Source organism: Hippocampus guttulatus, chromosome 10, assembly GCF_054856545.1.
Source record: "Hippocampus guttulatus isolate MCC_2025c chromosome 10, RoL_Hgut_1.0, whole genome shotgun sequence".
In the NCBI taxonomy this organism is placed as follows: domain Eukaryota; kingdom Metazoa; phylum Chordata; class Actinopteri; order Syngnathiformes; family Syngnathidae; genus Hippocampus; species Hippocampus guttulatus.
Window position 1 is genome coordinate 19573891 of NC_141270.1, and position 26622 is coordinate 19600512.

The 26622-nt window shown below is 39.3% G+C and overlaps 2 protein-coding genes across 6 annotated transcripts in view; both read left to right on the plus strand.

Moving 5' to 3' along the window:
* Positions 1–10319, plus strand: part of hnrnpll (heterogeneous nuclear ribonucleoprotein L like) — a 28129-nt gene extending 17810 nt beyond the window's left edge. The window contains exons 8-15 of one of the 4 annotated variants that reach the window (XM_086122373.1): positions 1898–1969; positions 2735–2795; positions 2877–2967; positions 4743–4864; positions 6234–6435; positions 7733–7790; positions 7908–8006; positions 9768–10319. In XM_086122373.1, the coding sequence (XP_085978499.1) occupies positions 1898–1969; positions 2735–2795; positions 2877–2967; positions 4743–4864; positions 6234–6435; positions 7733–7790; positions 7908–8006; positions 9768–9823 (761 nt within the window). In that variant the 3' untranslated portion in view covers positions 9824–10319. Of the gene's footprint in view, positions 1–1897; positions 1970–2734; positions 2968–4742; positions 4865–6233; positions 6436–7732; positions 7791–7907; positions 8007–9767 lie in introns of all 4 variants that reach the window. The other 3 variants (XM_086122374.1, XM_086122371.1, XM_086122372.1) reach the window with 3 other exon arrangements.
* A 2908-nt stretch (positions 10320–13227) lies between these two features.
* On the plus strand, positions 13228–26457 carry cdk1 (cyclin dependent kinase 1). Of its 2 annotated transcripts, none has more exons than XM_086122558.1 (8): positions 13228–13418; positions 13838–13876; positions 14098–14254; positions 18880–19003; positions 20833–21003; positions 22621–22784; positions 25190–25331; positions 26220–26457. In XM_086122558.1, the coding sequence occupies exons 1-8, from the start codon at positions 13361–13363 to the stop codon at positions 26334–26336; spliced, it is 972 nt and encodes a 323-aa protein (XP_085978684.1). In that variant the 5' UTR covers positions 13228–13360; the 3' UTR covers positions 26337–26457. The 2 variants fall into 2 exon arrangements, with proteins under 2 accessions (XP_085978684.1, XP_085978685.1); XM_086122559.1 differs by having other exon boundaries at positions 13328–13418; positions 13792–13876.
* The last annotated feature ends 165 nt before the right edge of the window (positions 26458–26622 follow it).

The following is a 26622-nucleotide window of genomic DNA, read 5'->3' on the forward strand; positions in this document are numbered from 1 at the left end:
CTCAAAAATCCTGAATTAGTATGCAGCTAACTGAGAGGCCGCATGTTTGCCAGATGACTTATTGATGAAGGGCTGATCAAAGACTCACTGCATCTCTGCAGAAAAAGAGGCAAATGATTCCAATGTCTTTGACTCCCACAAGGAATTCACTCACCTCCCTGCTCTTCCCCAAACCAAGTTGATACCATAGGTGAATTTAACGCAATCATCTAAATACACGCCAGGTTTCTGCTGGAAGACAAAGGAACAGTTCAGCAGGAATCGTCCACAAGTCATCCCCGTAATAGTGTCGGGGTGACGGAATGTTGGGCTCCCGGTGAGAAGGCAAAGGAGCAGCCAGTGAGACGATCACTGCCCGATTTGAGGCGCAGCGATGGGTCGGAGCAGATGGCGATACCTGCGGCAAAGCGCTGGATTTTGACTGGACTGTCATCATGTTGACGGTGGTGGAAAGGTTCTGAATAGATTCCATCATCTCCCCCAGGAGTTGCTCATGTCTGCTGAGCAGTGCTCCCTGAGCGCGGGCTGCTTAATTTTGGACCCAGAAGAATACAGGACACAGAAGTGGAAAAACAGAGAGTCCTTATGTACAAAAATAACAAGTCACAACAGAGAGTGGGGCTTGAAGCCAAAGGCATGGAAGAAAACCTGACGTTCTGACAATGTGTCACCGAGCAACTCGAGCTTCAATACAGAGAGACATCAGGCCATGCCCAATCCTACATGACAAAATAAAGAGGATAAAATAAAGGACCACAGCAAGTCACATCAAGAACCCGAGTCAAAACACAGTCACAACACTGTGGTTCCTTCAATTACAGCGCTGTCATCCTCCTTCAGTCCTGATTTCTTGTGTCTTGTGATCTTGACAAGCATTATTTATTTCCGTGACATTTTCTGGAGAAGGAAATATGGTTATTTGTTTTTATGCCCTGTTGTTGAACAGAAAGAAGTCATTTTATTTTGCCAACATGTATTTTATTGAATAGATTTAGTTAGTAGTTATTATCTTTCATCGTGAAAATTAGTGATGTTCAATTAAAAATAAAACCACTTTAAAGTAGTGTAATGCTGAATACATCATGGTAAATTAAATGTCATCATTTTCTTTTTGTTTGTTTTTTTTTTTTTTTAAACTTTTCTCTGTTATTTCAGTTCTCAGGTTTGTGGTTGATATCTGGGCTCTAGCCCATCACGCATCAGTGAGTTTCTGTGTGTTCTCCAGATACTCCGCTGTCTGCCCATGTTCAAAAAAACATACATGACAGATTAACTTCTGAAACATTTATTTTTGTGCATGCAAACACTGTTTTTTTTCTTCTTTCTAGCCCCCAATTTTGCTGCTGTAGACTGTAAATTTCCCCAGTGTGGGACAAATAAAGGATATCTTAATCTTAATTGAAGACTCTAAATTGTCCATAAATGTAGTTGTAATGTATTATGAACAGTTGTTTGTGTGCTTATGCCCTGTGACTATCTGGCGAGTTCAGGGTGTACTCTGCCTCTAGCCCACAGTCAATTGGGGAGAGGCTCCTGCACATGCGCGACTCAAGTGACAATAAGCGGTGTAGTAATAGATGGATGGATGTTATTACAGTGACCATTATTGACTTTTTCTTTGATGAAAAGATCCACAATTTTCCACGGAAAAGACCTGCAAAATGACAATCAATCATCAAAATCGAATGAGTTCGTATTTGAATGAAAGATAGATGTACTCTTCCTTCTGTATAAGTTTGGGTTCAAGTTGAACTTGTTCTGACTGCCTTGGTCAGTCAGTGTTTTGACCTCTTGATTGTCAGTTGTTCAATTCTGTTGAAAACATTAGGTGACTGGTAACTTTGTTCCCAACTGGATTTTTAAGAGCCGTGCTGTGTGTGTGCGCATTCATTTTCAGATCACGGAAAGGGTAGGCAAAGACAGGCCATTTTAGGTGAGCACCCATCGTCATCCGGTGACAACAATTATGGTAAGACTCATTACATACATTCGTAGTGGGTATCAGATCGTGTAAATATGTATGTTCACACAGAAATAACCAAGAATGAATGTTTGGTGCCCGGTGGTCGAATGGTTAGCGCGTCGGCCTCACAATGCAGAGGTACCGGGTTTGATCCCAGCTCCGGCCTTCCTGCGTGTGGTTTGCATGTTCTCCCCGTGCCTGCGTGGGTTTTCTCCGGGTACTCTGGTTTCCTCTCACATTCCAAAAACATGCATGGGAGGTTAATGGAACACTAAAAATTGTCCCTAGGTGTGAAGTGAGCGTGGATGTTTGTTTGTCAAAGTGTGCCCTGCGATTGTCTGGCAACCAGTTCAGGACTTGTCCCGGCCTACTGTCCAAAGATAGCTGGTATAGGCTTCGGCACGCCCCGCGGCCCTTGGAAAATGGATGGATGGATGGATGGTTGTATGTTTGGTTTGTAGATTTATTATTATACTGTTACAAACATTTTAATTTGTGAAGCTAATGATACCAGTCTCTTCAACATTTGTACGGTTTAAAGAACCACTACTGTTTATTTTTCATCCTTTGTTGAAATGTGATGACAAAATTCCCAAAAGCTGTGCAGTTTATGAAATTTATTGAAACCAAAAGAGTCAGTATTCATTTGTTTATTTTGAATTTTATTTTGTGGCTGTCCGCCAACAATTTTAAGATTAACAACTGTAGTGTCCAATTGTATTCTTTTCAATTCAAAAATAAATTTGCAGAACTGAGATTAATGAGCTGCAGGTCTCTCTTCTCTTTTCTCAGGTTCACACTCCTCCCTCTTGCCTATGCCTAGCAGCAGCAGGTACAAATTGACCTCGGTGGATGTTCCAGATGTAGTGTCGTACCCTCTGCCCCAGGCATCCTACTCTTCCTACGCCCCCAGCTCTGTTGCCATGGTGAGTGGCCTCCATCCGTCGAAGATGAACTGCGCCCGTATCTTCAACCTGTTCTGCCTGTACGGTAACATTGAAAAGGTAGGTCTGGCTTGACTATTTTTTGACCATGATTTTATTTTTGGAAAATTAGAACCTTTGTAGTAATAAACATGAGGAACGTCCAATCTGGCCGCGACACTCTCTGGTCGCTATGGTAATGTTCAAATGTGCCTTCCAAATAAGATACACCGCAAATACAAAGTGCATGAAAAATACGTCTCACCATCGCCGCATAATATGCAGAGTGGGCATGGTGCGTAGGAATCTCCTGTTGAGATAAAGCCGTATTTAAGTAGGACTCCTGATACTGTCTATTAAATGTAGCCTTCTTTTTCTTGGAAGTGGTAGGCTCCTTTTCTGTCTCCTGGCTGTGCCTTTTCCCCTTCCCAAAGAAACTTTCCGAAGACCTTTGATTTTTACTCATTTTGCTAGCTCCTTGGTTTCATTTTGGCAGTAACCCATCACATGACCGAGAAGCGCGCCTTGACCTGCGTCAAGAGTGACATTATTTTCAAAATAAAATATATATCAGACTCCGAAATGAATGAAATGGAAGTGATGTAAGTTATTTATTCTTTCTGTGCGGCCCGGTATCAAATGACCCACGGACCGGCACTGGTCCGCGGCCCGGGGGTTGGGTACCACTGCTGTGGATGGCTACAATTTTTCATCAGTGCTACTGGGGCGCCACGTTGGACCTCGCACTTCCTAACAACCCTGATTAAAATAAATAAATAACCGCATAGACCAGCATGGTTTTGTTGCGTTTTCGTATTGGTCTTGCTGGTGTCACCGATAAGAGCTGCTAAAAGCAAAAGAGCCAGAATTCAAACAGTTGAACCTTCAGTCACTGAGCAACCCACTCTACGAACTGAGCCACAACCGTCCAGCAGGACCAGCAAGTTGCTGGGACACTGCCAAGAGCTGGTGATAGCAGCTGGAGTCTTGCTGTTGTTACAAACTACCAGCAGGGCAACAACTGCTGTTCTCAATTGCGTTATATGGATAAATGATAGTTTGAAAAAAAAACCCTACAATACAGCTGAAAGATCTGTTCAATAAATGAGACTAAAATTGGTGTATGTCATCCATTCTGTAGTGTTCGGGTATTCTTGCAACCCCAAAAAATCCTACCTCGTAATATTACAGTCGACATGATTTTGATGATGAAAATGCATCAATAACAAGTACATTCCTGACTAGGTCAGTCACTATACTGTACAATACAATATACTACATTTTTATTTATATCGCACTTTCACAACAGCTGCAGCTGTAACAAAGCGCTTTACAGAACAGTTAATATAAAATAACAAAATAACATAACATAACACAACACATAGCATAAGACACGGACAGTCATGCGATCTTAACCACTTTTCCTCCATAGGCTTTGTTGTTTGAAGCAGTTCTAGATGAAAGAGGAGAGAATCAAAGTGTCCTTTCACCAGTGGATCAGAGACGTCACGCTCATAATGTGCCAACGGCTGCTTCAAGCTAAGTTTGAAAGCAAACAAGAAACTGTCGTGTCCATTGACGAAAAAAAAAAGAGATTGGCTCACATCTCCTGTCTCATGTAAATCTGTTTCAATTCCGCGCGGCGACTCTCAGTTCAAATACGCACTAACATGCAGTAGAAAAGCAGCTCAACTGCAGACTGTGACGATAATAAACATAAACCAAAAAAAAAGAAAGTGAAAAGGAATTGAAATATTCACTATCAATTGCTTTATGTCAGGGATAATCACAAAAGCACTACTCATTGCAACATACACTGTAACTATAATGCGGTTGTTAACTGTGAGTGATTTTAGGTGAAGTTTATGAAGAGTGTTCCTGGCACAGCCTTGGTTGAGATGGGGGATGATTATGCTGTGGATAGAGCAATCACGCACCTCAACAGCATCAAAGTTTTTGGCAAGAGACTCAGCGTCTGGTGAGAATATAAAAAAACACTCGGCCTGAAATAATTGCCGCACAAACGATATTTTCATGACTCAGTTAAAAAGAAACAATGTTTTACAAGTGAGTTTTCTTAGATTTGTCAGTCTTTACTTGAATGGTCAATCACATCTTTTTCCTTGCAAATGACCAGTAAATGGGTTCCATTACTCAAATTTTCAATACGAATGTAAATGATTTGTTGTTTCTTTTTTCTTCTTTTTTGAAGAAAACATGAACGACCGAACGAGTTAATGATAGCGTCTTATATTGTATTATATTATATATCTTTAACTAAGAATGTAGCCGAATGTAGCTTGAAGATGGCCAGCTTCCTGAGATGTTTAAGGCAAAAAAATTAAAACACTTTTGTCAAAATATAACTTTATTATTTTGCGAGGGTGATGATGTAATACAACCACATGTTTATAATCATGTATTTTATTATTATTTTTTTTTTAAGGGAACACTTGGAGTTACATTGTGTTGTTTCAGTGTTCCTTTTATTTTTTGGAGCAGTATATATTTTTTTACATTTTAAAAGAATATTGTAGATGCATTTTTGAGAGTAAATTGTCCCTGTGTTTTTGTCCGTGCTTTACTTAAATTGGTGACTTTGAAGGTGCATTCACACCTTCGATGTGCCTTGGGCAAGTTTTTTTAGAAGCACTCATGTCAAATAGATTTTGCGATTTCCATCTCTGTTCTCAACCGCTTCGCTGAAAAGATTCCATTTCACTTTGAGGATTATTGTTGGTCCTAACCACGTTTCTTCCTCAGGCTTGTTTTTTTTTTTAATTCACTTATAACAATCATCATCATCATAATTAAAGTAAGATTGTGAGTGCGCTCAAATAGCTGGATCGGGAATGGCGGCCCAATCTCTTTGAGTCGGAGAGCGTGTGACATTGTCCTGCCAATTTAAAGATGACACAGCTTTGAGTCTTAGAGCATCGCTATTTTTGATTTCAGTATGGTTTCGGCACAGCCCTGCTGTTGCATACAGTATGTGTTACAAAGAGAGAGGCGATGTGAAAATTACCAAGCAAGCACTCAAATGACTGAGCCTTGAGACACAAAGACAGATAACAGTTCACCTCTCTTACACCCTTAAAAGAGAGTTTGACATGGACCTAATATAGGTTTTTGGATCACGAGATGACCCAAACAAGCATAGAAAGAACATGCACAGAAATTCTCATGATTCCATTATGTAATGACGATGTTATTTTAATTTATTTATGTTATTTGTCTTAAAAACCTTGCTTAAAACACGAATGAGGGCATTTTATTCCAACGAAATGAATTACATGGATTTAGATTTGAGGGATTTCCTCAGTTTACCTCCGCAATTTTCTGTGCAGTGTATCTAAACAGCATGCAGTGATCCCCAGCCAGTTCTTTGAATTAGAGGATGGAAGCAGCAGCTATAAGGATTTTGCCATGACCAGGAACAATCGCTTCAGCAGTGCTGGGCAGGCCTCCAAAAACATCATTCAACCCCCATCTGCAGTGTTGCACTACTACAACGTCCCTTCATGTATATCACAGGACCACTTGCTCAGGGTATGATTGTTGTAAATACTAAATACAGTATGTTTTTGCTGTTGTCCAATCCTCACAGTGGACCAAAGTAACCACTATGACTGTAATGTCTCCAATGCATTTAGAAAATATTCCTGTTCATTCATTCATTCATTGCAATTATTTTTTAGATTGTTTCGATTTATATATGTCATTTTTATACAGTTTAGTTTTGCTGCCTTATCTTTAGCTGCGTGTGTTTAATGCACTGCATGTTTGCACTGAGGATTGTGAGGAAATAAATTTCATCTGTGCTCTATGTTGTACATAGAGCATATTTGACAATAAAGATGACCTTCAACATGACCTTGACCAAAGTACGATATAAAACAACAAATGTACTAGATCGGAGAATTACTTTGGTCATAATTTTGGCAGTTTGGCTACCAGATACAAAACTGTTTCATTTTAAACAAATAATTAAATGTGTGTGTATATATATTTATATTTACACATGTCAACAATCAGAGCAATTCCACAGCTGGTGTCACCAAATATGCATTTCAAATCCAAACTCTGAGTTTTCCCCAAACAAAAAACAAAAGCATTCATACCTGCGATTGAATAACTGGATTCTTAAAAGACATAAAAATATGTCCTTGGCATTGGCTGTGTTTTAAAGTGCCCTGGGGAAGAGCTCACCAGCACCCTCTCCAAGGACTCCAAAATTGATGGGTACTGTTAACTATTGTTTGGTGCATACGCACAGACTTCAGTCAGGCCACATCTCACCAACTGGGATCAACTTCAATGTACAGGCATTGAGCTGATCTGACCCGCTACATCATTTTATGTGGCCCGTGAAAGCAAATCAAGCATGTCATGTTCCATGATCCTTGCAAAAGTCTGAACCAAAATTTCAAATTGCCATATGTAATCCACAATCACAATCTTGACTTCTGATTTTAAAATGTGTTATTCATCAATTTGTTGTGCGCTGTATATGTAGTATGTGGAGGGGATTATACATTGGGATTATATATTGATACGGTTTCCCAAAATTCATAACGGCCCTCCAAGGGAAACCGTAACTACAACGTGGCCCGTGACAAAAATGGGTTTGACACCCCTGACTCAAATCCTAGAATCATTGGGGCACACAAACCCTTCTACCACGATAAGGTGATGGCCCAGGGAGGGGTACTGTCTAAATTTTTGTCTGGCATCTTGACTTACTTACAGTACATCAAGCATAAGGATTAGTAACACTGGATGGAATGACTTGAAGTGTATTGCTGCAAATGTATTTACACATTCCTTATTTTGTATGTGTTAACAGTTATGTAATGAACATGATGTGCCCGGCTTTGTCAAATTCAAGATGTTTGATGCCAAATGTAAGTTGAATATCATTTTTGTTGTTGTATTTTTCATGTGAATGGCAAGTATGAGAGGATATACAGTATATTTTTTTCTGTTGATGCTATATCCTACATTTGATGTTTTTCTTTCAGCTTCCTCCAAGACAATATCTGGTTTGTTGCAATTTGACAGTAAGACAGAAGCTGTGGAGGTTCTCACTGTTCTCAATCATTACCAAATAAGGATACCAAGTAAGTTTTTTCTGAAATGCACCTCCAATTAGGGCTGCACGTTTTTGGAAAAACATGCGATGTGATTAATCAATATAGCGATATCGATATTGCTGCGATATTTAACATGTACCGGTACTTAAAGAAATGACATATTTATTATCTCATGAAGGAATGAGTTTTTTTCCAGCAACATAAGCAAGCTCAATGTCTTCCTCTCTAATGAATTGTAATTACCGTTGATAGTGTTCAACTATTGGATGGAAATTTAAGTTTGCGTACGATTGCACATACAATTCTAAAGGAAACGTATTGCATGCACTGGCGAGTTGTTTATTACATGGGCCAATAGTGACATTTTTTTAAATATATATTGTGAACCGTTACCGAAAATACTGTAAAAACTCATATATGCATTTCACTCTATATGAAAGATAAGATTCCACATGGGCATTGTTCTGCCGACAGTTACTGTATGTCCAGTCAAATTTGGACATTAAAACACCCAACGGCTTTTTGCAGCTTTTCTGGTCATTACGGCAGTAAATGCATGCACACAGGCAAATTCACTCAACGATTACATCGTGACTCCTCTCATGTGACAAAGCTTGGCCAGGCCAATATTCTGAGCAACTCTGTGAGTACAGCAAATGGATCACGCGAGGCTGGCAAGTAGTGAGAAGGGTCTAAGGAAGCAAATTTAGGGTAAACAATATTGTGCTCTAAAACAAGCAAAAGGATTAACTATTTTCAAAAGCAAACTTTTGCTTGTCTGAAAGCAAATCAACAAATTGTTATCCATCCATCCATCCATCCATTTTCCGATCCGCCTTATCGTCACACCGGTCGCGGGGTGTGCTGCAGCCAATCCCAGCCATCTTCAGGCAGTAGGCGCGGGACACCCTGAACAGGTTTCCAGCCAATCGCAGGAAACCTGGAGAAAACCCACACAGGCACGGGGAGAACATGCAAACTCCACACAGGAAGGCCGCAACTGGAATCGAACCCGGTGCCTTTGCACTGTGAGGTTGACACGTTAACCACTCGACTACCGGGACGCCCCAAGTCGTTATCATTCATCACAAGTATTTGTTCAATAAAACGTGGACCCCAGCACACCTGCAGATTGGCATCCACCAATTCGCCGACCAAATGTGCAACCCCCCCCCCCCCCCAATATTTTTAAAAATGTTATTTTGTTGTAGTTTTTGGCTTTTGATTTGTTTATTTTGGGTTTTTTTAGGGGTGGGGTTACATTTTTCATTGAAAATGCTTATTGGGGATGCATCCCTATTATTCAATTTTCAGTCAAACCTCGGTTTTCGAACGTCTCGGTTCTCGACCAATTCGGTTTTCGACCAAAAATTTCGAGTTTTTTTATGCCTCGGATGACGAACAAATTTCGGTTCTCGAACAAACTGAGTGCACTTGAATGCACCACTTGACTCCTCTCGCCTTCATTACACAAGGAAATGACGCTTCCTCGGGTAGACGAGGAAGTGACGCTTCCTTGTGTCGCTTTCCATTGTGAGCAGACGTGTTCAATCAACATTTCTTTTTTAAAAAGAGCATGGTTTCGGTTTTCGAACAATTTCAGTTTTTGAACAGCCTTCTGGAACGGATTATGGATGAAAACCGAGGTTTGACTGTATATACATTTTAATGCAGTTGAATCGCAATCAGTTATTTGCGGATTTTCTCTATTAACAGCCGAGCCGAGTCTCTGTCCCCCGCAAACAGCGGAGTACAACTGTAATGAAAGTATTCTGTTTTTCTTTGCAGACGGTTCCAACCCTTACACTCTAAAACTGTGTTTCTCCACTTCATCTCATCTCTAAAGATCCCCAAAAACGGAGGTGACCATCAAATTGGAGAGAGCAAGCATAGACAGACACAAAGTGGATAGTTATGAGCACTAAGACAATAGACAGTGCTGTAAAAAGTATTTGATCCCTTTCTGATTTCTGTGTTCTTTACATATTTATCACACACAAAGGTTTCAGTTCATCAAACCAATTTTAATATCACACAGAGACAACCTAAGGAAATATACAATAAGGACAGATGGCATTTCGAGATCCAAAAACAAGACTGTCCCCATTGCTGATGTACGTAACATGATTTGGTGATGTACTTCTACTCGCTTTTTATCTTTGTGTGTGTGGTATTGATATTATTACCTACAAGTCATGAGCATGCTTTCATTGTTCATAATGTACAGTATTATGGTTATCCCAACCTGTAAACTAACAAAATGTATGGGTAAAGTATAAAAAACATTTTGTCTTTATTTTAGGCTTGAGGTGGTATTAAATGCATGTTACAGACTTAAAACTGTTCTGGTTGTTTGTTTCTAAAATTGGACAAACAAGAACACATTGGGCTGTATTTTGGTAGACTGGCACCCGTGCGCTCAATGTAAAAACAGATGCAAGTTCATTTTGGACTCCTGTGGCTAGTCTTGTCCAGCGTTTGGGACCACGATGCGCCTCACTCGGCGTCCCACTGCTCAGAGGTGCTGCACCCCTGACACATATGGTAATTTGGTAACAGTAAGTAGCCTGCACTTACCGTATAAATGGACGAACGCGTCATGCCTGCAAGGCGGTCTCCAATTGTCCATGTCATATGTGCGAAAAATGTCATCGTCCGGAAGGTGAGGTCTTGCAGTTTATGTGCCAATGTCATGAAAGGACCCCAGCGATTCTATTTCTGTTTCCACAATGTCAAGCCGGTGTGCGCTTCGACCAACCTGATTTTGAATGCAAATGAGGGATGGAGGCACCGAATGGCCAGGAAAATGCTACGTTTCATCCCACAATGGTGCAAACGCCTTGTTTCGCCCAAGTCTACATATGCAAAGTCTAGCAAAATACCAAAAGAAAGAAAACTCCACCCATGCACACAGTGATAGTGCACTTTGTGCTCGACTTGCACTGGGAACAAAAAAGGCTCGATCCTCTCTAAGGCCAGATCCGCTTGGCCTCGGCACCACCAGTAGCGTCTGGTCCGCAGACCTGAGGCGGCGTGGCAGGTGAGTCAGGGTGGAGGAGTTCAGAGAATTAAGATGGGGAGAGGCCATTTAAAGATTTGAAAACAAATAGAAGTATCTTTAAATGAACCCTCAAATGCACTGGGAGGCAGTGAAGGGAAGCCAGAATAGGGATTATGTGCTCCCTCTTACTCCAGTTTGGACGTGAACAGCAGCATTTTGGACCAACTTGAAACCTGATCTGTGTTGGCATTTTGCATTTTCATATTTGCCTCATAAAAAGAAGTTGATTTGGCACATGTGGTTGACGGAGCGGGAAAGCAAAATGAGTCAAAAAAGAAAGAAAATTTTGAAAGTGCGTTATCTGCCACACGGACCTTCCTCGAAGATGTCCATTTGATTAATTTTAATTTGTCTCGGTTCTTATAAGTGGCTTCTTTACAGTGATATTAATGTTGCTCTATCTTATTAATATCAAGTCAATCAAGTTTATTGTCAAATGTGCTCTCTGTGTAACATAGAGCAATATAACATTATCCCGGCTTGGTCTTTGTCAATTATATGACTACCGTCGAGTTGTGGCTTCTTTATTTCCAAGGTGACAAGTGCATTAACAATACATTCACAGTTATGCCAGTAAGAAAAAAAAAGTGTGCCGTGGCTCAATAATGGTTGGGATTTACTGGGATGAATGGATGGATTTGAATGAATGGATGTCGATGGATGGATGGATAGGTTGTTTGGGGGAAAGTGACCTTCTTTCCATCGCGTGTTCGTTGAATTTCGGATGAGGAGGATGTTGGTTATCCAAAAATAGGCTGGAGTCGATGAACAGTTTCTTCGAAGCTTTTAAGAACAGAATATTCCGGGCACCCGCGGTTTACAGACAATGAGTGCGGTGGTCACGAGTGCAAAGAAGCAAGGTGTTCACATCATATTTATATTATCAGAAGGACGCTACCAAAACTCATGGTGAGGCATCAGGACTTTAGTTTTTCCTAAACCAATTCTTAGTTTGTATCAAATGGCGCATTCCTATGGTCTGTGCGTCTCTACAAGGTCTCCAGGAAGGAGTGTACCAATTTTAAGTGATGATTGCTTCAAGGACGCAAAGTTAAGCTGCGGGCATGGGAAAGTTTTACAGCATGAATAAATATTAGCAGAATACAAACTTGAGTAGTTATGTAGGAAGGTAGGTATGTAGGTAGTTAGGTAGGTAGATAGCCAGCCTCAGAACCTCTGGAACAGGCGTGACGAGGTGCCTCTCCCAATGGGCATCTTGGAAGAGTAGGTGTTGAAGTGTGTTCAATTTATGTAATTCAGTTTCTGGTGGCACATATTTCAGCCCATAAGGATGAACTTTCCACACCCACTGGGTTTGGCTAGCCAGGCTAGCTGAAAACTAAAAGACTGTTTGGATAAATTACCGGTACCATATAGTTTTAAGAGTGTGACATCTGTCTAAGAAATGAGCCAAACCAATGGAGAAAAACTGAAATAAACCTTAGTAATTTCACAAAATTCTATATTTATAGATCCAAATGAATGCATAAGAAACCAACTTTTGTTGATTTTTTTTTGTTTTTGAATTATTCTTGTACATTACTTCTTTGTGCTAAACTAAAAGCTGTGAAAACATAAAGTAATTGCAAACTTTACAACACAATTGTTTGAGTTTGTGAACTGAGTTAGTCTTTTTTTTAATTAAATTTTTATCTTACAGTATTTGGTTTTTACAACCGTCTGTAACCTCCCTGACACATTTTGTGATTTTTGTATACAATTCAAATGTTTGAATTCTCAATTTGAGCTTGACACTTTGCTTAAATAACGCTTATACACATAGAGAGAGAGAGTGAGACACACATACACACACACATATACATATACTGTGTATATATATATATATAGAGAGAGAGAGAGAGAGACACACACATATACATATACTGTATATATATATATATATAGAGAGAGAGAGAGAGAGAGAGCGAGAGAGAGAAGTGTGTGTGTGTGTGTGTGTGTGTGTGTGTGTTTGTTTGTGTGTGTGTTAGATATCGCTGTGGATGCGGAGGAAGTTTAGGGTTTGGTCACGTGGGCTTGCGTTGTTGTTTTGCCGAACTAAATGTTTTGTCGAACGTAGTGCATGAATATGTAACTGCATCCACGATGGGATAAATTGGAATAAAGATTGTGAAAAAAATAGGATACGTGGAAAGGAAGTACAGTCCTTACTGTGAAATATTTCACAACGCTCAGTTCTCGCGAGCACAGAGCACATGACAGACTGCCGTTTTTGATAGGTGCCTTTGAAAAACGTCGCCGTGGCTCATTGGTCTATTTTGAATCTCACGTTGCATCGCGTCTAATTCGAAACAGTCTGCTCATGCAGGGGTCTGTTCGTGTATTCTACCAGAAAGAGCGTATTCAACGACACGAGTCAGGTAATGCTAATCGATGTTTCAGAGCGAATTCAGTAATTCTTAATGTTGTGATTTCGTAGAAATGTATATTTAAACGAGTGTTGAGGTCTTCGCGGCTTCATGGGAAGGTTATGATTGTGTTGGTTTGTTAACGTTCGATGTCCGTAAAATCATAACGAGAAAATACCGAAACAACTGGCACAAGAATGTGTATTGTTACAATGTTGAATAACTACCGAATTGTTGTATTTATGCCTATTCAAACACGTAGATTAATTTCGGAAAGGTTTTTCTATTCTATATAATACATTTTGATGGCATGTTAACATTAATCAGTGTTGCCAACTAAAATGTGTGTCCTAATAAGGTAAAATTAACGCAAAACGTCCTGCAGTGTTGTTCCAGATCTAACTGCAGTGTTTTCACCCCTCTCACGGCAGCAATGGACGATTATTTGAGAATTGAGAAAATCGGAGAAGGTTGGTAGAAATGTTTGTTTTACCCTTGACATAAATTAAGTTTCATATATGTGTATAGGTAGCTGGTTTGTTTTTATTGCATTACTGAAATGGAATACAGTTCAGGCACGCATATCTATCTATTGACGACAGGACTCACCAACCAGATCCCATCCACTTTACTCGACCAATACAAGTCACTCCAGTCAGTTTTTGTTTCTCCAATGGCGTTTTTCTTGCAGGTACCTATGGTGTGGTGTACAGAGGAAAACACAAGGCCACTGGTCAAATTGTTGCAATGAAAAAGATCCGTCTGGAGAGTGAGGAGGAAGGGGTTCCCAGCACTGCGGTGAGAGAGGTCTCCTTGCTTCAGGAGCTGAAGCATCCAAATGTTGTAAGGTATGCTCACTGTGTGCAGAAATATGTGGTCTTCTACAACCCTTTAAAATTGCCTTACAGTACACTAAGTTTGTTTAGCTGGCTCAGTTCTTATTTTTAATTTTAGTGATGCATTTTTGGGGGGATAGACTTTAAAAACCTTTTTTTTCCCTTGGGGCAGGGGCGACAAAAGTCATCTTTCTTTCCGACTGGACACATTTGCCTGATCAATGCATTGATTAAGTTTGTTGTTTGTGGAGAATCTGTAGTTGATTAATGGCAACTTGGTGTGTCTGAAGAACAACATGACACTAGCTCAGTGGTTCTGAACCTTGTTCGAGGTACCGAACCCAACCAGTTCATATACACGTTCACCGAACAATTTAATCAATAGCTTCAATCATCGTTTGTGTGACCAGTCACTCTAACTTCTCTCCTGCGCATGACGTGTGTGTGGTGTGCATAAAGCATGTACAACTGAGCAGTGTATACAGTGTTGAAGTTCCCCTTCATATATCATAATTGTAGTCTTGATTTATTCTTTGCTACATTCAAAATTTTTAACACGACTTGCCAATATTCACCTTGCGGACATACGAACACTGTCATGTAGTGCTGTGCAGTATTCTGATATATCAACATGCTATATAAAAACAGCCTACGGGACGGCAAATTACCTATATTCATTTACTATTTTCGATGTGCCAACGGTCTTGGGATGGACAAGTGGATGGATGATTTTGTAATTCTCGCGCTGCGTAGCCATCATTGGCGATGTGCATCGTGAATTGCTGTGATCTTCCATCCGTCCATCCATTTTCTGATCCGCTTATCCTCACAAGAGATGCGTGGGTGCTGGAGCCTATCCCAGCTATCTTCGGGCAGTAGGGACACCCTAAACCGGTTGCCAGCCAATCGCAGCACACACACAGACGAACAACCATCCACGCTCACACTCACATCCAGGGACAATCTAGAGTGGTCAATCCGCCTGCCATGCATGTTTTTGGAATGTGGGAGGAAACCAGAATACCCGGAGAAAACCCACGCAGGCCCGGGGAGAACATGCAAACTCCACACAGGGAGGCCGGAGCTAGAATTGAACCTGGTACCTCTGCACTGTGAGGTCGACGCGCTAACCACTGGACTACCGGGCCACCCTTGCTGTGATCTAAAGACTAATATTATCCCTTCGCGGCTGAAGGCAGAAGCTGTTGTGTATGTAGGCGGTAGTTCCACCTCCACATTCATCATCATCCAATCACATGTTGCCGTTGTCTTTGCGACGTTCAAAAATCATTTCATTTTTGTCAAGTTAAAATAAAATCTGTTTAAAGTTTGTATTTTATTTATTAAAATGTAGCATCATTTTTAATTGAGAATGAACAGTTGATGTCGGTGTAATCACGTCATATAGCTGTCCCCACATTTCACGAGTGTCAGTTCCACCTACATACAATACATTATTCCAATCACAGATGCCAGAAGTGGCCACCTTGAATAAATGCAGAAACTTGTCCCGCGCTGACAGACACATTGAACTTTTCCCAAAGACGTAAATAAAGTGCTAAACAATCAGAATGGCCTTAAAAAGGGAAACTGCTCAAGGTAGTGTTGTTGGAAACACTTGCCATACAGGAGCAGAAAGATGTGTGTTCTTCCTTGTGGTTTGTAACCAGACTACGTATGTGGTGATATTGTGATTTTTATCAGACATACAAATGAGAAAGCACCCGCTGGTGATAGTGCGAGCAAAACATTCTTTTAAAAAAATGATCCAGAGAAACAAACGACACACTGCCGGAAACAAGGGTTGTTCCCGGTAGTGTGTCGTTTGTGTGGGATCATTTGTACGAAAAATCGTTTCCCATACAAATCACCGCTCACTAGTTGACTGGACGCGATCAAATCGCTCCTGTGTAATCGAGATTTTACTGTGCCTGTATGTGTGTTTGTGGTGTAGTGTGTGAGTGTTTTTCTTCTCATCTACGCTCGTGTTTTTTTTTTTTTTTTTTTTCGTGGTGGGGGGCCGGACAGATAACGTTATGTGCGCATTCGGGTTGCTATTTTAGTCTGCACGCTGAGAAAGCGCGCGGATGACTTAGTGAGATGGCGGCAAAAAAACAACACAGAAAGGTGTATTACTTATGAGATTTAAGAACTGGGAATTCCAGTCAGATTTTTCATTCGAATCATCCAAAGAAGGGCGTATCACTAAGCTCACGTGTGATGTATTCACAAAACACGAAAGAGAAATACGACGGGAGGCACGATTCCGAGTCAAGCACCTGAAGTTGGTCATTAGATCTAATGGCTAATCGTTATGAAACAGTCTTATTCTATAAGTTACTAGTTGTAAACATGGTAAGTTTATGAATAAAACATTAATCACAAGGTGTAGTAATACAAATGTGAACTGTCGGTAGAACTAACAATGACGTGTGGTAGGTTCTTTGGTCAAATTGATAGTAGATTACACAGTGCATCGTCTTGGGGTTGCAATGAGGACGTCAAGCAATATCAATACTATAAGTCTAAATATAAGATATCCTTTATTTGTCTCACACTGGGGAAATTTACAGTCTACAGCAGCAAGATTGTGGGTAGAAAGAAGAAAAAAATATATACTGTGTATATAGACGAAAAACAAAGTGTTTGCATTCACAAAATAAATGTTACAGTTTCAATGTACACCGTTCAATTAAGTGCAATATAAATATAGATATAGATAGGTGGCTGTGCTATTTACAATTGTTTTTCACGTAATTTTATTTTTTATTCAGCAGCCTGACAGCAGTCGGTAGGAACGAGTGGCAAACAATAAAAGAAATATAGTAATAAAGTCATTTTTTAAAAGATTCATCACATGATTTTAATCATTCAATTCCTCTTACATGCTTTTGTATAAATAAAGGGGGTCGGTAGCCACTGATATGTTTATTTACATAAATAGTACACACACACACATAATCATGTTAACATTGTTAGGTATAAAGCCAAATTTTGTGGTACAGTATGCTGTATTCATGATGCCATATGAGTACAATAATGGTGTTAAACAACATATTTTGATCTATTTATTTTATTGAATAAACCTGGAGTACACAGCTGCTGATTTAATGGTCATTGTTAATGCATAGTTTTCAAACATTTACCCTTTAAATATGATACTTTTGAGTATCAGAATTCTTGATTATGAGGGATCTATCGCGTCTCAGGAGACCTGCCTTAAAATAACACTTGATTTCCTCGCCTCTAATCTTACCTCACAAATGATTAATTTGAATGGACATAGCAATCAATGAAATTCGAAAGACACAATAATGTAACCCTCCAGCACAAAATTAAACAGAAGCCAGACTCGAGTACGCCAGCGTTGCCCAACAATGGTCAGTAGGTTAACCCTTCCTTAACTGTTATAAGAAAAGCAAATGTCCCTGGCGAATGTTTCTAATCCACATATAGTTAATTGTTAGGTCCAGGATCTCTTTCTTTCACTTGTCCATTTCTTTTAGTGAAGTATTTATGCCCTACAGCGGGGGCCAGCAACACATGGTTCCAGAGCCGCATGCAGCTCTTTAGCGCCGCCTAGTGGCTCCCTGGAGCTTTTTAAAATGTTTGAAAATGGAAAAAGATGGGGTCGTGAAAATATATTTTTTGTTTGTACAGTCAAACCTAGGTTTTCGTCCATAATCCGTTCCAGAAGGCTGTTCGAAAACCGAAACCATGCTCTTCAAAAAAAAAAATAGTTTATTTAACACTCTGCTCACAATGGAAAGCGACACGAGGAAGAATCACTTCCTCGTCTACCCGAGGAAGCGTCATTTCCTCCTGTAAGGAAGGCGAGAGGAGTCAAGTGGTGCATTCAAGTGTGCTCAGTTTGTTCGAGAACCGAAATTTGTTCGTCATCCGAGGTATAAAAAACTCGAAATTTTTGGTCGAAAACAGAATTGGTCGAGAACCGAGGCGTTCGAAAACCGAGGTTTGACGATATATGGTTTCTATAGGAGGACAAACATTCTTAACATTTTCCAATGCTGTTAAAATATGTCAAATAAATATTACATTTCAACATATGTCAATGAAGATTTGTGTTATATATATATATATATGTTTATATATATTAGTACCTATCAAGCTTTCTAATTTTATTTTATATATTTTTTGATATTTATTTGTTTCACTTCACTATATCGGTGGTGTTTCTGAAGCTTGTTTGTACCTCAGATTTTGGCTCACAACACAGAGCAAATAATGAGATCACGATCTTGAGTTCAATATCATTAAGTGAAGTTGCCACTTTCGATATACTGATGAGCATTGTTAACGTACACTTGAGCATAACCGCCAAATAAGCCCTTCCCCGGTGCACAGCAGTTGTTCTCGCTGCCTTTTTGTTTGAGCCTGTTTTGAGCAATTTCCCAATTAATCTTCGAAAACATAGAAAGCAATGTTTTGACATGTTATTTATTTATTTCTAACACAATCAAGTCATGACCTGGGTGGTTCAGTTGGTACATTTTAGGTCTCGATACTTTTCAAGAAAATTTTGACATGTAAATCCAGGAAAAGCATTTGTAAATGTACACTATGTAGAAATGTGCACAATCACACGGTGTTATTGAAAAGGGTGTTTCATTATACAGACTCTTAGATGTCCTGATGCAGGAGTCTCGCCTCTATCTTATCTTCGAGTTCCTGTCCATGGACCTCAAGAAATACCTGGACTCCATCCCTTCTGGCCAGTACATGGAACCGATGCTCGTCAAGGTAATACTCCGTTTTTGTACCATGACCCTTTCAATTGGTCAGTAATTCCCATTGTTCAATGAGTCAAGGCGTGTTTCTGACATTTGAAAAACCGAGAACTGGATATAGATTCAGATTTCCAAAATGCATTCGATTCATAAGGCCCGATTCGATTTATGATTCATGATTTACTTTGTTTGATTTGTCAATTCAGTGAAGGATTTCACATAGTTTTTCACATACTTTCACTTTCATTTGGAAGACATCCTAAGAAGAAACAATGCTGCAAACAGTAAAAACTGTTAAGAACCACTGCTCTATGTTAATGAGTAGTTTCGGTTTGGTTTGTTTATTGAACATAAAACATATACCGTAATAATTTGACAGAAAATAAGGTAAATAAAATAGTAAAAAGGAAAGAAAAATCAGTCATCATTCAACACAGTTATTATGTTCAAGGGAGTAGGAAGAAGTAAAGGACTTATCTAGTCCTACCCCGTGTTATGTGTTTATATCTAGTAAATCATTTTAATATCAATCAGAAAAGAAGGAAAGAAGTCTCCATTAAGGCTCATACTTTACCCTTAACCGTGATATTTTTACAACTTTTGGTTTGTATCAGGATTTTATACATCCACACCCTGGCACTCTTGTGTCAATTTTCTCTTGTATTCATAATGGATATTTCAATACCTTTCTCCATTTATCAACTTAGTTCTGATTTATCATTATATTTAATGTTTAGAATTTATCATTTTAACTCTGATTGATGTAGTTTGTTTGTACTATTTTTTTGAATTTGTTTTTGAACTCAGCAAGCGATTTACTCATTTTCAGGTCCGTTTTGAGATTATTCCACAGATTAACACCTTTGATAGATACACTTCTTTGCTTGATGTTTGTTCTTGTTTTGAGTTTTTTGAATAAGTTGGTACCTCTTAAATCATAGCTGCTTTCTCGAATTTCGAAAAACTTCAGAATGTTTTGACAGAGCAGGTTATTGTGTGCTTTGTACATTAATTGGGTGATTTTAAAGTCAACCAGGTCATAAAATTTCATCGTATTTAATTTGATAAATAGTGGATTTGTGGGTTAGTCTTTGTGTTTAATCCATAGAGGACATTTGCACACAGCTGCTTTTATTTTCCCCTTATTTTCTGACATGTTACAGACCAACATAGTAACTGAATCATAATTTGTTTAATTGCCTATTATGTCTTTTTGAAGCAATATTCTGTTTTAGAATAGTAAGTGGATCTAAATTTAATATTTTTGAAATGTGATTAATAAATTTTGTAAAAACTTAACTGATTAATTGATTATTTAAAATAATCCATAGCTGTAGCTCAAAAATGATACATTTTACACCAAATCCACATGATTGGTATTTAATTACATTCTAAAAAAATTGTTGAATGGAGGTCGCACGGTGGATGATTGGTTAGCACATCTCCTTCACAGTGCAATTTTAAGTTAAACGATAACTCAATTCTTTTGAAAATTAATTAGTTGGCGATTCATCGATTATTTTTGACACCCTCGATTTACACTTGTGCTTACTCTGTGGTAAATCTTGGCCTATTTAGTTGGGGGAAAAATGATAAAGTACTGCCAGATCTTGAAAAAACAATGAATTGAAATTGGCTAATTTCCCATGGCACACTTCATGATCTTTCATGAGAAAGTGATTAGATATATCTGCAGTATGATTATTCAAATATTACTTGACAACAAGTTGAGTGTTCTTATCAGTAAGCTTGTATAGTGTATTTCTTCGTGCCATTGTTCATACTTGTTAATAATATCAAACACCTTTAATTTTTATATTCTTCTTGTCACTGCCTCTTTAGAGCTACCTCTACCAGATCTTAGAGGGCATATATTTCTGTCATTGTCGGCGAGTCCTCCATCGGGACCTGAAGCCCCAGAACCTTTTGATTGACAACAAGGGAGTTATCAAACTGGCTGACTTTGGACTGGCTCGGGCCTTTGGTGTTCCTGTCAGGGTCTATACCCATGAGGTAAGACGCCATTTCAGTTTACACTGCTCTGACAATAATTATTCAAAGCCAGCAGCACATTGAATGACAGGAGTAAACGAGATGGAACAGGACAATCGCAAACTACAGATGGTGGCTCGGGATGCACCGATATTAGTTTCTGATGGTGTGATAACTGAGCGAAAATATTGTGGTATTAAAAATGCAAATCCAAAATGTTTTTTCTTGAAATCCACTGATTTTTAATTTAATTTTATTATTATTTTTAAGTCTAATGGAGAATATTTAGTGCCGTATTTTCTGGATTAAAAATCACTCCAGAGTATAAATTGCAATGGAGTAGAAGTCACATTTTGGGGGAAATTTTTTTGATAAAATCCAACACCAAGAACAGACATGTCATCTTGAAAGGCAATTTAAAATAAAATAAAAGAGAACAACAGGCTGAGTAAGTGCATGATATAGTAACGCATAAACAACGAACTGAGAACGTGCCTGCTACGTTCACGGAACTTAAGAGATATTCAAATGACTATAATATAAAGAACATGGTGGGCGGCCCGGTAGTCCAGTGGTTAGCACGTCGACTTCACAGTGCAGAGGTACCGGGTTCGATTCCAGCTCCGGCCTCCCTGTGTGGAGTTTGCATGTTCTCCCCGGGCCTGCGTGGGTTTTCTCCGGGTACTCCGGTTTCCTCCCACATTCCAAAAAACATGCATGGCAGGCTGATTGAACGCTCTAAATTGTCCCTAGGTGTGAATGTGAGTGTGGATGGTTATTCGTCTCTGTGTGCCCTGCGATTGGCTGGCAACCGATTCAGGGTGTCCCCCGCCTACTGCCCGAAGACAGCTGGGATAGGCTCCAGCCCCCCCCCCCCCCCCCCCCGCGACCCTAGTGAGGATTAAGCGGTTCGGAAAATGGATGGATGGATGGATAAAGAACATGCTAACAAGTTCACCGAACCATCAGTGTCACTGAATCCAATGAAACAACTCCGCCAACTCTGGAGATAAAAGATGCGGCTCTTCCTCTTCTACATCGCTGACGTCAGACTCATGGTCGCTTTATCAATACAGGCTTGGAGCGCCCTCTTGCGGTTTCATGTGAAATGACATAATAATGTTAATAATTTCACACACATGTAGTTCGCTCCAGAGTAAAAGTCAGGCCCCCCCCCCAATCAAATTATAAAAAAAAAAAAAAAAAAAAGACTAATTGTCCATAAAATAATACGGTACATTAAGAAACGTAACCATGATAACTTAAAACAATTGAATACTTAGTAACAGTCTTTAAAAATCAGTATTCCTTCACACTGGCTGCTCGTGTTGTCCCTGAGGGCCATCTAGAACTCTCTGGCACCATGTTTTGCGCTATCATCAACATATCAGCAAAAAGGCATGTTTGCAGAATGTCTCCTCATCGTAGTTTCAGCAATTAATACACAAGAAAAGTTACTCGTTTGTGTAATTTTACACTCTATGGGTGGGCAGGCACGCGTGGGAATCATCCATATGCATAAGAATGTACATTTTTGTTATGCCTCCTCCAAAAAATTGTTCTACCTCAAATTGACTACAAGTAACACAAATCCTCTCAAATGTCCTCTGAGATAAATGCAGCCTGATATCTTTCCAGGTTGTAACCCTTTGGTATCGGGCTCCCGAGGTTCTCCTGGGTTCCCCCCGATATTCAACTCCTGTTGACGTTTGGAGCGCTGCCACCATTTTTGCTGAGCTTGCCACAAAGAAGCCACTGTTCCAAGGAGACTCTGAAATAGACCAGCTCTTTAGAATCTTCAGGTAGTTTGTGTTTGAAATGCAAAGCTCCACCCAGAGCAAGGGATCTACCGCCGATCGTGATTGGCCGATTTTTGTGAAAAAGTGCGTGATCGCCAATCAAAGCTTTTCATGGTCAATCAGTTACCCAAAGTGGTCAATTGTTCATGGTCTTATTTTTGTTGTCTACCCATTTGCAGATACTGCAAAAAAAGTCATATTCTGTTACAGCGAAATTTACATAACTGTGTTCCTTTTTAAATAACATAACAGTTTGTAATGTAAATGTTTCTATGTATAGTTTAGCTTTCACCAGCACTGCTTAAGTCAAAGCAGATTGAAACCTAAAGTCACACAGTGTTTAAAAAAAAAAGTGTAACAAATATGAGCGCACACATTCAACTAATGGTAACACAGACGTATGTGAGCAGGATTAACATCCTTATAATTTAATAATTTAAATATATTTCCCCACACAATGCACTCTGGGAACCGAGTGGCTTGATATGACGTGGTGTGCTTATGCTGTATTCACAGAAGGTGGAAAATTGGATTTATCCCACTCGGATTGTCCCTGTTCAGGCCTCAAAGCTGTCAAAGCGAATGTAATTAACGAAAATGGCTGATTTCGAGAAATTGTTTCTTTCATACCTTCCTTCATAATGTCCTTTATTTGCATAAGAAATATCTTTAAAACATTTCATTCATTTCATCAAATCTCATGCAGAGAGATTACGGCACACAGTCAGTACAAATCAAATTGTGTAATGTCAATTTATTTCAAACAACTAAATTAATGCAACAGTAAACATACAGTAGATAAATATGTGTATAATCTCCTAAATTATGTTTTGCCATTCACATTCTGTGTAGGCATGGAGGTCGTCATTGTTGAGTAAGACAAATTGAATCCGGTCTGTATTGCCACGTTTCCACAGCGTCACAAACAAAGAAAATCAAGGATCCATGCTGTGTATTGATAGCACAGGGTTTGGTGTTAACAAAAAAGTCATGAAAATCAGTTGAGAATTGAGCTATGGCTTAGTTTCAATTTACATGCCTTGCTTTTGCCTTCTTTGGCGCATTACCATCTTCGTTACGCTACGTTTCGCTGTTGGAAACCTTCAGTCGTCTCAGAGTTTCACAATGGGTGGGGGTAGCTGTCTGGCCTTGTACCAGACATTCAAGTTTGGTCGCTGTAGCAGTCTCAACAATCAGCCTTGTATTTATGTACTTATTCACGTTCACATTTGCAGCGAAGCAGAGCGCAATGTCATGATTTCTTCTCCATGTTCAAATCATGCACGTCTTTGCATGGTTGCCACTCAGTGTTAAAGTAGACAAACCTCACTTGAAATCTGGTTGAATAGTTACTATTCCTAAATATTACTTGAAGCACTTTTATTATTTTCCTGAGACACCTTTTTATGAGGGCTACAGCAGCGACTGATGTAATGTCATTATTCTCAAAATTATTTGTTTTTGTAGAAATTATTATTCTCCACAATGAATTGCATTTTTGAGGGACTAAAGATGAGCGCGCACTCGCCAAACTTTGCACACGGTGAAAAATTGGCCTTATTATCTATATATATATATACTATAATTATCAGATCATCAGCAAGCTCTGCAGAAGCCTGACATTGAACCTGTTCATTTGAATCAGGTGTGTTGCAACAGGGAGACTTGGAAAACATGCAGGACAGCGGCCCTCCAGGACCTGAGTTTGACACCTATGATTTAGACTGTGGCCGTATTGCAAAAAAATGGATACATATCTGATCTATGAGGCGGCACAGGTCGGATTTGAAAAAAAAATTGAATTAAGCCGATCAGACTTTGAGAAAAAAATCATGAGCAGAAAAAATCAGATTTACATCATGTTTGCCTACAGTGTGAACGTAGCCAAAATAATCGACAAGTGAATTTGATTATTAAAATAATCATTAGTGGCCGCCCTAGTCTTAATAATAATAATAGATTTTATTTATAAGCGCCTTTCAAGATACCCAAGGACACTTTACAATAACAAAAAACACAAAACAATACGGGTTGAGCAGCGGCAGCCAAAACGCGCCAGCGTTCACTCAACCCGAAAGTCAGAAAGAAACAAGGGAGGGAGAGGGGGAGAAAAAAAACCCCACGCTCGAACTACCCTCATTTGAGGATAATTTGAGTGAGGCAAAAAACTCGACAGACGTGACCTGAAAACCTGGACTCAGAAAATCAAGCGAGGAAATCAGAAAATAAATGCTGTAGCTGTGCTACAGCATTAATTTTTGTGATTTCCTCGTTTGTGAATACACAACAAGCATGCATTTTATGAAAATAATTGATCGACTAATTTTCAAGTGCGGTTGGTTGTTTCAATTTCAAATTTCCTTTTAATACCTCTTGTCTATTGGTGTTTTTTGTTTGTTTGTTTTCAGGACATTGGGAACGCCAGATAATGTTGTTTGGCCTGATGTGGAAAGCCTACCTGACTACAAAAGCACTTTTCCAAAATGGAAGCCTGGCAACCTTGCCTCCACGGTGAAAAACCTGGACAAGAATGGTCTGGACCTATTGAAAGTAAGGTTATTCATTCGTACACGGTATCAGGAGCTATTTTCCAAAACTCTATATATAGTCTAAATTCATTTGGCTTATTCAGAGATAAATTAAATGTACCCAGAGAAATTGAACAAAATAGTTTGCTTTGTCTGAACGTGTTGAGCAGTAAGAGATACCGTAATTTCTAGAGGGTAACACACACCTGTGTATTTTGTGAATTCACAAATAACTCCGATGTGCTCCTGTCACAACACCGAACATTTGCAGTCATTGTCACAAGCGTGGTGGGGTGTAATACATGAAGGACTCTGTTGTTTCCCCCAAATGCTTCTCCCTGTTATATTGATGAAGTTGAAGAACAGCAGATCAGTCCTGATCTCTTGGCGCAACATCCAGAGTCCAGCCAGTCCGAGACCGAGAGTCAAATCGAATTGGGTGCACCAGGGCAAAAAGTTGAATATATTTACCTAAAGCTGAGATTTAAGATACTGTATTTCAGCGGAGGAATGTTTGTTGTTGCTATTAGAATGTGAGTTTGAATGTCTCCTATCGTACTTTAAAATGTAATATTAACTTTTTTTTATTGATATCAATTGTTCAATTGACACCAATCTTGTATTTATGACTTTCTTCTTTAAAAAATGTTTATGATGTACTCTACTATATGTACTGTAATTGGGTCCATGATGTAATGAAGCTTTGTCAACATTTCCCCTAAATTGCATTTGCGTGCAGTCAGCTGATGTAGCTCGACTGTATTATGTGATCAATATATTGATGCGTTTATAAGATCAATCATCCCAAAGCAGTTGACTCTTTCAGAAAGCAATAAAGTCAATGTGGCTTTCAGGCTGGGGGTGCGTGCGCCCGCCACAGACGGGTAATATTTTCTCTTCTCATTTACAGAAAATGTTGGCCTACAATCCTCCCAAACGGATCTCAACACGTGAGGCCTTGACTCATTGTTATTTTGATGATTTGGACAAGTCAACCCTACCCTCAGCCAACATCAACAAAATCTAACGGCTCAGAACCCCAGTGAATATTTAATCTGTAAATACTTTTGTGTGACAGTGCTGAACCTTTTACAAGTGTTTGTCATCATTCTTTTCAATAAAGCAATACATCCTGTCGTCTCACAGAACCTGTTAGCCCAATGTTTGTGGTTGGTGGATATATTCAATAATTTCACCTCGGTCTGAACAATTGATCATTTTTTGACCGAAATCATGATTCTGGATTGTAATGAGCAAAGCTGCATTAAAAATAATATTTTATATATATATATATATACGGTATATATTTTTCT

Coding starts and splice junctions, on each gene's coding strand:
- cdk1 (XM_086122558.1), top strand. CDS start 13,361: ATGCAGGGGTCTGTTCGTGTATTCTACCAGAAAGAGCGTATTCAACGA. Junction 22,785..25,189: donor CAGCTCTTTAGAATCTTCAG/GTAGTTTGTGTT, acceptor GTTTGTTTTCAG/GACATTGGGAACGCCAGATA. Junction 25,332..26,219: donor ATGGTCTGGACCTATTGAAA/GTAAGGTTATTC, acceptor TCTCATTTACAG/AAAATGTTGGCCTACAATCC.